General features: G+C 45.9%; 1 protein-coding gene across 2 annotated transcripts in view; it reads right to left on the minus strand.

Annotated features, from left to right (window-relative positions):
• The window catches only part of csmd2 (CUB and Sushi multiple domains 2), a 246,732-nt gene that overhangs the window by 17,085 nt on the left and 216,597 nt on the right, over positions 1 to 13,050 (minus strand). For both annotated transcript variants that reach the window (XM_029248162.1, XM_029248161.1), the window contains exons 49-58: positions 12,444 to 12,632; positions 11,502 to 11,687; positions 10,958 to 11,152; positions 10,158 to 10,331; positions 9,880 to 10,053; positions 9,440 to 9,613; positions 4,185 to 4,373; positions 3,860 to 4,033; positions 2,291 to 2,473; positions 178 to 354 (exon numbers count right to left, since the gene is read on the minus strand). In XM_029248162.1, the coding sequence (XP_029103995.1) occupies positions 178 to 354; positions 2,291 to 2,473; positions 3,860 to 4,033; positions 4,185 to 4,373; positions 9,440 to 9,613; positions 9,880 to 10,053; positions 10,158 to 10,331; positions 10,958 to 11,152; positions 11,502 to 11,687; positions 12,444 to 12,632 (1,815 nt within the window). The remainder of the gene's footprint in view (positions 1 to 177; positions 355 to 2,290; positions 2,474 to 3,859; positions 4,034 to 4,184; positions 4,374 to 9,439; positions 9,614 to 9,879; positions 10,054 to 10,157; positions 10,332 to 10,957; positions 11,153 to 11,501; positions 11,688 to 12,443; positions 12,633 to 13,050) is intronic.

Below are 13,050 nucleotides of genomic sequence, written 5' to 3' on the forward strand. Positions count from 1 at the left end.
CAGATATCGTTTTCTGAGTAACCTTCTCCACATTCCTCAACAGGAGATAAGTGATGAAATCTTTTAAAAATCACCAGAGAGCTCTTTCTCTAGAGCCTGGTACTTGACACCTACATGGATGGTGACTGTATAACCTGTATGGAGGACACAAGTCCAGTGAAATTTTTCGGTAGGCACCTGTGCACTCTGGCATGGTTCCGGTCCAGGTGCCATTGACCGTGCAGTGCCTGGTCAGGAGGCCAGTGGAGTAGTAGCCCTCACGGCAGGCATAAGTGATGGAGCGGGAGAAGACCAAACCATCATGGAAGACCACCTGGGCATTCCGGGGAGTTCCAGGATTACCACATGACACCACTAGAAGAAGAAGGAGGGATATTAAAAACCACCCAACAAAGGATGCCCATTTCACCTGTAACGTCTGGTTTAGGCTGACTATGGAAGTCAGAGCTTCAGTATATTTGCCTGAAAAGAGGGGGAGAGATTGTGAGAGGCAGGGGATCAGAAGGTCACATTGTCGTCTGTGGCAGGACACCAAGTGACAGTGTGCAAAGAAGCTTCAGAATTATTCCACCCACCAAGCCCCACACTGTCCATCATTCATACTGGGCACTTTTCTCCTGCCACCATCATCTTTGACACGCTCCGAAGCTTCTGTTCTCCAATAATGTAGATACAGGTACTGCCAGACTTTGGTTCTGGAAAGGTATAAATAGCAGCACACTGCATTGTTCCCATGGGGTGCTTAAGGAAGCTATGTCTCAACTGAGCGGGTCTCCCTGTAGTCTCCTACCTGGCTTAAATACCAGTTTATTACTCTGGTAGAATTTCAGCAGTGTGTGCGTTTCAGTATTCACGTTTCACTGTAACTCAGACTTGGCTTTTCTCCCCTTTATACAATGATGTTAGTTACTTGGACTTACAGCCCTGTGGAACCCAGAGAAATTCACTTTCCAGTAACCCCACTGAGACTCGAGGAGACTAGACTTTCACAAGACACTTCAGTTTGCATTGCATTTACAACATTCATATTGGAAGGTTATGCTGAGGGTTAAAGTGGATTAACACTATGGTCATCAGTAACTCTGGAAATGTCCTCTAAAAAAAAAAAAAAAAATGTCAAGGCTACCATCACAAAGGAATCCACCATTGCACTGTTTGGTCTGCGTGGGTCAGCTTCTCCAGGGTAGTGCATTTACATACATTTCAAATTAATTAACAGATCAATACATGGGTAGGAAGGACAAAATTCTTCACAACACAACGGAGACATGTTTTTGCTGGGAGAGCTGGTTATGGAAATGTCAACAGCTACCTGCAGTTGTGGTCACTGTAAAATTCACTTCTTATCATTTACATCCTCTGCTGGTACTTCTCCCCTTCATGGTTTTAGCATGTAAATTTATGAATGTAAGATGGTGGAAGTATTGATCTCCTCTTCCAAAGTGTCTCTGTGTTTGAATGTGCTGTTCAGCTGCAAGTGCAAGAGGAGAAAGGAAAAGGGCTTTGCTTCCAACCGATGGCCAGCACATGAAATTCTATGGAGACATGCACAATGAAAAGATTTTTCAGCTTTTGTTTTTCTACTCTGTGTATGTGTGGGCTGTTCTGTCAGATTACTACTTATTGCACATCTTGGAGATAAATAAGACCACTCAGTTGTTTTCTCAACTACTTTGGCGAAACATGTGAGCACCAGTCCATGGCTGCATGTGAGTTTTATCTGCACATCGCTAATTAGCCAAGTGGTGGCTCACATGGTTCTGCGGGCTGCTTGGGAATGACAACAGCACAGAAGCGGGAGTCCCAGGCAGTCCTCCTTCATGGCTGATGAAGGAGGGAAAAAAAACCCTCACAAAAAAAGCACACCCCAGGTGACAGCGCAGTGACAGTCTGTCACCCTCCCCACCTCCCCCTACCCTTTTCCACAAGAGAGACTGCAAACCACTGCCTGGAGGATTGACATGAGAGGAGAGGATGACAAACTGAGGAATGGTGGCATGCAGTAGCCTTTGGGAAAGAGGAAATGAAGGAGAAAATCTGAGTCACCGATAGAGTTGGAGTCGGAGTCTGGTACTGGTGGCAGGAGACAAATAAATACATAAGAAGCTCTTACATTAAGGCTCTATGTTATATTAATGTCTCAGCACAGAAAACGTAGACCCAAAACACTGAGAATGTGCAACATTCCAGATCTATGGCACCTTCCTGCCAGTTATTAGCATCAAGATTGTGCACCACCACTCTGAACTCTCATACCGAACAACCCCTCCAGCATGTTTGGATATCTTACCATGGCACTCAGGCTGGATGCCTGTCCAAGTCCCATTGGCCAAACAGGTCCTCTCCGGAGAGCCCTTCAGGGCGTAGCCAGGCTCGCAGCTGAAGCGCACCACGCTGCCAATGGAGAACTCCTCCCCCAGCCGGATCCCATGGACTGGTACACCGGGGTCACCACACACACCCGCCGACTCACCTGCCAGAGCAAGGACTTTCTTACAGCAAAGTCAGGTGACACCAAAGACAAGAAGAGGGCTACCACATTTGAATGAAGAAGCCACACTGGTAAAGTGGATTACCCCAACAAAGTGAGTCCAAAGGGTACTCTTCCTTTCCCATTAAAATAGAAGACCAGGAAATAGATGATGAAGACAAAGGCATGATGGAAGTAACGTAAGAGGAAGAAGAAGACTGCAGAGATAGATGAAACAGAGAGGAGACATGGAGGAGGAGACGAGGTAGGTATGAGGTGGAGGAGAAGAGTGATTGACACTGGATAAGAGCATACGAAGGATTAAAGATTTCCATTAGCTCCCTGAACTAATACCTCAAAGTGAAGGTCTCATTTTAATTCAGCTCTTTTGTGCTCACATTCTCAAATAATCTCTACATCCTTTTGTCCATTTTTACTCCTTTTTTAATTTATTTTTTTGCAGACCACGGTGTTCTCTAAACACATTTAACATCTTTTCAACGATACACTTAAGCCCTGTGTACATCTACCGCAGTGGGTCGTCACAGAGAATAGCGAGGTGCTACTTAAACTGTGTTTACCAGGGTTTATCAGAAAAGCGGAGCAATAAAGGAAGGGTTTTAACTGTCCTCCATAGCTCGGCGCTTTTGAAGGCAGCTGAACACGACTGTTGGGAACTGTAACATTAACCTGTCAGAGGGGTTTTGCAGTATGGAGAGTTTTGCAGAGAGTTCACAGAACAGTCCCGAAGGCTGCGGGAGTCACTACAGTGGCAACGCCACCTTAAGCCACAGTGTGGGAGGGCACTGAGCACCGAATGACTGGAGATGATTAGCGAGAGCCAGCGATGGAAGGCGTATCTTAAGCAGCAGCCACCTGTGTTTTATAAGTTGTTGTATTGTATTGATTTTTCAAGACAGTTTCATTATCAGCTTCCTTCATACTAAGGAGGAGCTCTGTGGATTAGAGCCCAGCTTGTGGAAATTGATTGTGGATTAGTGTTTCAGGCAGGGGTGTCTAACCAGGGTATGACCATTTCAAATCTTTGAGTCACTAAAGACAGCTTCATAAACTCAGTTGCATTCCCCATTGGGAACCTCAGTGGTTTGGTAGCATAAAGATCCTCTCCGTGGACCATTGTGGTCTCTAAGCTGCAGGGTCTCACCTACAAGATCCCTTGTCGGTTTGAGTGCCACATTCCTTGGTCTTAGTTATCTCGACTGTAGTGGAATCCAAAGGTCTTCACGGTATGTGGCAGGGCAAGCAGCAAAATCTCAAGAAGGAAAAACCCTGTGGCTGCACCCTCGAGTTAGACACAAAATGGCCAGAAAAACTAGAGAAGCAGGTCTACATGGTGTAAACAAAAAGAGCTGAAGCAGGAGAGCTTACCGGAGCAGTGCGGCAGTGAGCCGCTCCAGTGGCCATCCAGCTGGCACATCCGCGTGGTGTTGCCTACGATGGAACGCTGGCCGATGCAGCTGAAGCGGATGACGGAGCCAACGGTACGGCGGTCTCCCGAGATCTGGGCATAAGGGGGCATGCTAGGCCGGTCGCACAGCACCACTGAGAGCAAGAGAAAAGGGAACGGAGGGCTGTGAGCACATGGCAGAGTCCAAGGGACCTCACAGCTGTTCCAGGTTCAGTGGCTCTCCCAAATAAGACTCTGAAGGTGGAAACGGTTGAGACAGAGGATAAGGAGAATGGGGGGACTCACGGAGGCACTTGGGAAGAGAACGGTCCCACGTCCCATCACCCTGGCATGCCAACACCCCTGTGCCCAGCAGGTAGTAGCCTGGGTTGCAGCTGTACGACACAGTGGTCTGGAAGCTGAAGCGGTGCGGGCCACTGGGTAGCACCTGCCGAATGCTGTTCTCAACATGTCCAGGGTCGGTGCAGTTCACAACTGGCGGGTTTGGAGGAAGGGGTAGAAAAAAGGGGCTTTATGACACAGAACTTTAACAACATATATGGTTGCCCTTTGCTTCCAAAAAAACAAAAAGAAATTTTTGAAAAATACGCCTTACAAGTCGTGCATGTTAGGGATGAGCTGACAAAGAGCGCTGAGATAAAATAAATCTCCATTCATTATCAATAACTGCTTCTCCAGTGTAGGATCCAGTGATCCAGCTCCTATCCTGGGAGCACACTTTGTGAGGCAGGATACACCCTTGATGGAATACTAGTCAATTATACGGCAATCGAACACACTCATTCGCTCACATACCCACACTCTACAGGCTAGTTAGAGGCAACAATTCACCTCAAACACATCTTTGGATTGAGGAAGAAAACCAGAGCACCAGGAAGAAACCCACAAGAACATGTGGAGAACAGGCAAACTCCACACAGGCTGAGCCACAACTGAACCCACGTCCGACTGCAGTCCATGTGCTATGAGGCACCAGCACTACCTGCTGCACCACTATGCTGCCACTAAGTAAAAATAACTGAAAAAATCGCAAGCTACAAAGAACTTGAATTTGATAGTAAAAATATGACCACTTCTGGAACATCTGCTCCAGACAGCAGAGTCACCACTTCAAACAACAATACCTGTTACAGTGGTTCGCATTATAACTTGCAGGCACGTGATAGAGGTCCAAAAGTCCACACTGGGTTAATACATGTTGACGATGTGGATTCATCTTTTGCAAGTTGCCTGGAGGTTGTGCTGACCTCAGGGAACTCTGCTGTTCTACCCCTGAGGAGGGCCTTTGCCCTGCATGGATTCCCGAAAATATTGTGTATCAATTTCTAAATTTGGGTGGAAATATTGTTGGAGCACTGCATGTTCCTCAAAGCTTGAATGAAATGGTATTCATTATAAGGAGACACTGTACTGCAGATAGGACCTTTATGAATTTGCTTCAAGAAAAAAATAACTTTTTTGTTTTCACTACTTTATTAAAAAATTCATATTTTTCTCTCACAAAGAACTAGGTTAGGTTTCCAAACAGGAACCATGTTTCACAGGAACTCCTTTTCAAAACGTTTCCCTGTAGATGTTTATTTTTAAGAGTTTTTTTCTTTCTTTTTTTTTTCATTTACATTTATCCGAAAAGGGTGTCGTGGTTCGAAATTGGGACAAGTATTCCCTCTCCCTGACAACACTTGACTTTACCCACTTATGATGCCTGTCTTCCCTCCAGCTGTGTCAGACGGGCCTGTCAAGGACTCTGTTTCTACACTTGGAGTAAAAGAAGCAAACTGTGAACTGACCTGACAGCCAAATTGTCAAACACAACAGTGTGAAAGGAGGGGGTTATGTTTTAAAAAAAACTTTCAGACTTTGTTATAAAAAAAAAAAAAAAAGAGTTTGGCACCAGTCACAATGCAATGTGGGTCTAAATACAAGGTCCTAGACCTGACTGATGTGAAAAGAGGACACTTACGTCCAGTCGTTCAGCAGATGCTGAATGAATACACTTCTCTGAAGTGACGTACAACATTATGCAACATACAATTATTAAACCATCAGGGTAACTTCCATGGGGGACACGGTAGTGCAGTGGGTTGGACTGGGTCCTGTTCTCCGGTGAGTCTGGGGTTTGAGTTCCGCTTGGGGTGCCTTGTGACGGACTGGCGTTCCGTCCTGGGTGTTTCCCCTCCCCCTCCAGCCTTTCCTCCTGTGTTGCCGGGTTAGGCTCCGGCTGCCCACGATCCCATATGGGACAAGCGGTTCAGACAATGTGTGTGTGTGTGTGTGTGTGTGTGGGAAACTTTCACTGGAGCAATTTAGGGAACCTTGCTCAAGGACACTTCAGAAGCTGGTGGGATTCAGACCTGCAACCTTTGGATCTCAAGGCAGCAGGTTTAACCACTTTTCCACCTGCTGCCCCAGCGAAGATTTAAGTGGTGAGGAGAGTGGCAGGTGCTTAGTTTAAAACCTACAGACAGCTTTGGAGAACGGGGGCAAGAATTAACAGTGTGTTTGGACCTGGTCAATCCCCGAGCCAAGCCCCGACACCAAGCGCATGTCGTCTCCCAGTCAATCTGGGACAAAAACAGCCCAAACCTCAAATCGGGATGCGCATTAGGAACCAGTCCCGCCGGAGCAGCAGCCATTAAAATTCATGACAGATGTTATCAATAATCCATCCGCAGCATTCCTCCTCGGCAAGGGACTCTGGCTATTTGTATTTTATTGTCAAGATGATGAAAATCGGAACTGGGCAGACAGATGGTTCTTTTCTGGTGGAGGGTCGCCCTTCTTCCGAGTAGAAAGGCTGCCAAATGGGGACGGGGGTGTGGGGCGGGGCGGTGCCACGGGAAGTGCTGTCTGCCCCCATAATGTCTCTGTCTGAAGGCAGCACCCGTCAGGAATGTGCAGCAGATGGCAAGGAACGTGAGGCTCCAGCAGTCCACGGTAAACAGTCCCCATCTTCCCACGGAGGAAAGGGTTAGCCGAGCCCATCACTGTGACAAGTGCGCTCCGGTTCAACAGGTAACATAGTGACCAAAACTAAGGAAACAAGAAGCACAGCGTACGCTCGATTATCCGTGCGCGATTATATGTCCGTACTCCAAGTGCGTGCATAAACCCAAATACAGCCATTGGGATGGTTTGTGCACTAACGTGTAGAACTAGCAAAAAATGCATAGCGCCCTGTATGTGTTTGTGATTCTTGAGCTGTTTAGCTGTAATAGTGTTGAGCTTTTTTTCAACAAAACATCAGATTTTTTATGCAAACAATAAGTACTACAGTGAATAGTGAATACATTTCAGAGTTTTTCCATTAACGCACAATAAAGTATACATATAGAATTTTTTTGTTTTTCAGTTATCCTCGCACCCCTTCCCCCCATTAAGCCAGGTAATCGAGAGTACAGTGTATTAAGCTTAGCTGTAAGGTTATTACCCTGGTGTGCCAAAAACCCCTAATGGTTTAAGTACTGGTGTAAATTTTAAATGCTCTTATTTTTTTTTTTAGCTAAGCACTGAAATAACCAGTTCAGCGAAACGACGCAAAGTGTGAGAAGTGTTTGCATATGTGAGAGGGAGTCACAGGTTACAGCATGAGTCCAACTGCAAGGGTCTTCTAAATCAGAAAGCAGCAACCAACAACCTCACGTGACGGTTGATATGCTATACCTGCCTCAGCGGAGGGCAGGATGTGCACCGCGGGCACAAATATCTTGTGCCGATAGGGGCCTCCGGGAGCGAGCGGCACGACTAAATCACCTCTCCGACACTTAATGTATTAGTGATCATTTACGACATCCAGAGTAATCAAAGAACACCCTGTCTGCAGGTGGCCCTCTGCAAGGTAGGACGACCACAGGACTCTGGCGACTTCACCGGAGGTGCGGTGGGGTTGGGGGCAAGGCAATCCATCTTCCTCGCGGTGAGATGGCGAGATGGACCTGGTCGCCTTCTGCTGGATACCAGCCAGGCTCAACCCCGCAAAGGAACCACTGACATTCTGCTGTGTTTTATAAAGGTTCTTTTCAGTGTGTGTGTGTGCGTGTGTGTGTGTAAAGGGCTGCAATTCAGTTACTGGCACAGTTGGGGGACATTTTCAAGCGTGTGCTGCAGCGCTCTGACACAAATTGCCACTGATTAGAAAGAATGCGCAGAGGCCTCCTGCATTATTGATGCAGCCTCAGCGTTAGCGTTTAAGATCTCATTCTTCGCCGGTATTAGCTATCCCTCTGTTGTTCTCTTGATTTCTATAAAGAGGCTTTAATGATCTAGTGGCAGAGGTGGGAGGCGGGAGGCAAAGCAAGTTGGAAATTACGAAGGTATTAAACCTCCTCCGAGAGGGTAAACATACATGTAATTTAAAATTAATCTTATATTGTAATTAATAGAAGAGCAGAAGCAAAAATATCACCGTTCTTGCAAGAGAGGCTACATCGCCTGTTTGCGCCTTCGATCCTCTGCTAACCCGTTCTCTTGACAACGTTTACGAAATGAGAAAAATTTACCGTCCCACTTCGGCGCCGCACCAAACACCTGGAGCAAATATGAGCGACGCAGAAAAATTTCCATGGTCTGTGAGTGTGTGGCACCTTCTTTACCAAGGTTGTTTTCACAAGGTACAGTATTTTTTTGCTCGGTCTCAAGAGAAATAAAGAAATAAATGAAAATACCACTCTGGGCCTCGACAGACTGCTATTGACCTTGTGGTGGGCGGGGCTTAAAAGAGCTTGAGAAAAATCGGACCGTACCTATAAAGAACCTTCAATCGACCATAGGCTGTGAAGAGCAATCTACTTTAGTGAATAAACAAAACGAAGTTTGTTTACTTTGCTTCCCTCCTTGTATGTGAAGTTTGCCAGCAGTCGCAGCGGGAGTGTGAGTGGTGTGTGTAGCTTGAACAGACCGCGATCTCCTCTGTAATCACGGAGCTGATTTGTGTTCGATGAAACTGCTTTGTCGTGAGACGGGCGATACGGTGTTTACCAGGGTTTACCACACTCTTAATTCGCTTTACACTAGATTTCCTCAACAGCTAAACTAGCAGCCTGAACCTTATCTAGCAGAAGAACAGAATTTTACCTTGTCGCTGGACGAGACGGCAGCTCTGTCCACTATGCTACCAGCTGTCCCATGAACAAACAATACCTTCAATTGCTTAACCGTAGAGCAGGGTAATTTTTACTCTGTTAGTTCAGGGTCTGAGAGGTCCAGAACTTTGATCAAGGGTATCATGGTAGGAGGTGGGATTCAAACCAGGATCCTTCGAATTCAAAGCAATAACTTTAATCACTACTCCACCTGCTGCTGCTAAATTATTCTTAACTCCATGTCAGCTGTAAAATATATGAAACTGTATATCAAACTATGTAGTTTTACACTTTAAAAAAGCTGTTAATTTTGTGGTGACACCCATGCAATGCCTGATTTGATGGGTTTCATTTCCTGGTGGGGACACGTTCTTCAAAAATGTCCTCTCAAGGTGTAAGACAACAAAAACACACACCCACAAGCAGACACACACACACACACAAAAACTCAAGACCTACCTTTGCAGACGGGCAGTGGATTACTCCACTGGCTGTTGGCCTGGCACTGAGCGTTGACAGCGCCTTGCAGCACGTAGCCCGTGTTGCACGTGAAGCGCACGATGTCGTTGAGGTTGAACTGCGTGCCCTGCGTGACGCCGTTGCCTGGGTTTCCTGGGTGGCCGCAGGTGATGGCTGGAGAAGACACAGAAAAAACAGCTGCACACATTTGCAACAGCTGCCAACTCAACAGACAAAAGTTACCAGCCGAGTTCATGAACAAATAAACGTTTTAATATATAAAGCGCACAACACGTAATATAAATGAGGTGCGTTAAACAATGCTTACGGAACAGGATGTGCGACTGGAAGATTACAGGTTCAGATCCCTTCTTTTCGGTAAACAACCAGCTGTGTAAAATACTATGGAGTGTAAAGCGATGAGGTTAAGCTAGACTCACGGACACACACGGGGGGCCTTCCAGACCAGTGGTGGTCCTGCTCGCAGATGCGTACGGACACACCGATGAGCCGGAAGCCTGGGTTACACTGGTAAACCACGCTGCCTCGGTAGTTGTAGTTCTCCCCGACGATCTGCCCGTTCACAATGGACTCAGGAGTGCCGCAGTGGCCGGCTGCATGAACACACACATATACATATGCGCGCCCGCTAATTAAGACAAATACAGCTACCTCCTGCAGATGCTGATGCCAACGGGCGCATTCTGTCCTCACGTACCAAGGCATTGGACCTGGGTTCCGCTCCACAACCCGTTAGACATGCACTCTCGAACTCGCGAGCCCACCAGCGTGTATCCTGTATTGCAAGAGAAGATGGCCGTGGCTCCGTACACGGTCAACGTTCCGATCTTGTTCCCATTGGGAGGGGTGCCCAGGTCCATGCAGGAGATGACTGTGAACAGCAAATGGGGGGGGGGGGTGACAAGATGAATTACCATCCCTTTTTCATCCTTTACTTTTGAAGCACACAGGTTCAAATCCTGCTCACCATTGATCAAACTACTTACCCTGCCTGATATGTAAAAACTTCCCTGCAATTTAAATGGCTAGATAACTGATTGCAGCTAAGTAGTAAGCCTTACATTTCAAGTCACCTTGAAAAAAATGTCTGATAAATGAATATATAGATAATAACAAAGTTTTACAAAAAAACTAATTTCACCACTATTAATGTGAAGGCTAAGGCTATTTCTGACAGCTAAGGAAGGAGTGGAGTTACATATTTGTGGATTTCAGCTGTTGTTTCACAGATAGTTTTTGTGATTTTTTTTTTTTTTTTTTTTTTAGATGTAGGAAAACATTGTGGTATCAGTCATTTTGAAGAGTGGGGATTCCCTTGCTAAAGATAACAAAAAAATCATCTTCAGACATCCTTCCAGGGATGCTGTCTCCTCTATGCTTGTTTCAATTAATGACTGATGTTTTTTTACTTTTTTACGTACGTGTGCACAGTATGTCCTTTTTCTTCTTCAGAAATTCATAAAAGGTATGAAGATCGATCTGAAATGTAATGCTTACTGTTACAGAGAGGACGAGGCTCTGGGTAATCCCAGGTTCCGTTGGCCTGACAGCGGATGACCCGCTGACCCCTGTAGTAGTACCCAGGATCACAGATGAGCATCATGATGGCATCATACTGATTTTGGGTCCCATAGATCAGTCTCCATCTGCCGTGTTCCACTGCTGTGTGACCAATGTCAGGACATGTCACGGCTGAAATGAAAAAGGGTCAGAGGTCAAAATAGAGGATATTTTTGCTGTAAAAGCTCCATAATTCTGGTAGTTATCTTCTCAACACTATAATATTTTCTCAAGCACAACCAAATTCCTTTGCAGACCACAATACTTAATTATAGCCAGTTGGCCTCATGTGCATCCTCATTCTTACGCCAATGATCCTACTGTTGTCCAGATCCTACTTGTACATCCTACTTTTCAGATGCTTTGCTTTATTATTACTTTTAATACACTACAGTGGTAACATTACTTCTGAGTACAGCTTTACTGCAGTAAGGAGGAAATGTAAAACGATGGTAAAGTGACTGGAGTGGGAGGAGCTTACGTGTGCAGCGGGGTGGGGCATCTACTGGGCTCCACCTTCCAGACTCCTGACAAATGATTGACACAGCATAGGGGCTGGACAGCTGGTAGCCGGGGTTGCAATGGTAGAGCGCTCTGGAACCTACTGTGTAATCACGTGCTGTCACGCTGCCATTGATGGGGGATGCCGGCACCCCACATGACACCACTGGATAGGAAAATCAGGGCAAGAAGTTGAGAAATAAGAGGGTAAAAAAAACAGCTAAACCAATGAAAGGATAGATCAGAACATGCTGTGACTGTTTCAAAGTTGCAATGTGATACCATGAAACTGTGTGGGTCAACAAACACAATGTAGAAGACTAAATGAAAAATCACGATTGAGAACAGCTATGGTTCAGAAAAACTACTGCACACACAAAAACAACTACAAGAAAAACAAACAGAAGTACCCCTGATACATAACATGATGGCGAATAAGTAATGTACACCTAATGGTAGGCTCAGAAATGGCTATGTTCAAATACCACTCTTCTGTTTCAAAGCCTCACTCTCCTAAGCTCTCTGGCGCAATGCTGAATCTCTCCCACCGGTACAGCTGCTGTGCCATCTATTCTGAGCAATTTGGAGGAAGAGGCGGCCGACTAAATGCAGCAAATAAGGAACACATGAGCACAAACTGAAATGGCTCAATGGGCAAAACGCTAAATGCGCTGGGGAAACGTATCACTTAACAGACGCTCGCTCGTGGAGGCAACATTTTTAAAATGAGCACGTTATAAAAACTTAAGGGAGGTGGGGATGTAGCAGAAAGACGGTAAATGTGATGAATTACAACAAGTGTTAGGTGGGCTCCTCCTACGGGCAATATTTTCCTGAAATTGCTCTACCCACCACACTTCCACCAGCATGCCCTGCCAACTCAGCCTTTGCAATAGAAGACACCTGTAGAGGCTGCGTTTACCTTGGCAAAGGGGTATGGGAGCGTTCCACTGGTACAGGCCTTGAGGGGTGCGGCTGCAGGTGGCGCTGCTCTGGCCAATGAGGCGAAAGCCCGTGTCACAGCTGAAGCGAAGGGTGCTCCCCAGTTTCGTGCCCGTCAGGCTGTGGACCGAACCATTAGCTGGAGGGTTTGGGGGGCTGCAGTATGAGGCTGCAAGATTAAAACACTTCATTGTTGCCTTTTCCTTCAAAATAGATAGAATATGCCTCCTTATCCTGATTTCACTCATTTAAAAAATATTTGTTCTGCTTCATAAAAAGCTTGCTTTCTCCTAGCTATACTTAAAATAGTGGAGTTGAGAAAAGAGAAAAGGACACAAGATGTCACAAGCTGTAGCTGGTTCAAGCTTTAAAAGCTCTCAGTATGGTATTAAATTGGTCAGGGTATCGCGCTATATGGCTCAGATTATAGTTAAACATGGAAGTAGTACTGGATTTGATGGAATGATGTGTAATTGAGCAGGAAAGAGATAAGATTGGAACTGGAAGTGGAAAGAATTGCTTCCCAAGCATTACGTTTCGATAAGAACAAATGTGCTACGTCTCAATAAAAATGCTAATTCTGCTAG

Source organism: Scleropages formosus, chromosome 23, assembly GCF_900964775.1.
Source record: "Scleropages formosus chromosome 23, fSclFor1.1, whole genome shotgun sequence".
Lineage (NCBI taxonomy): Eukaryota > Metazoa > Chordata > Actinopteri > Osteoglossiformes > Osteoglossidae > Scleropages > Scleropages formosus.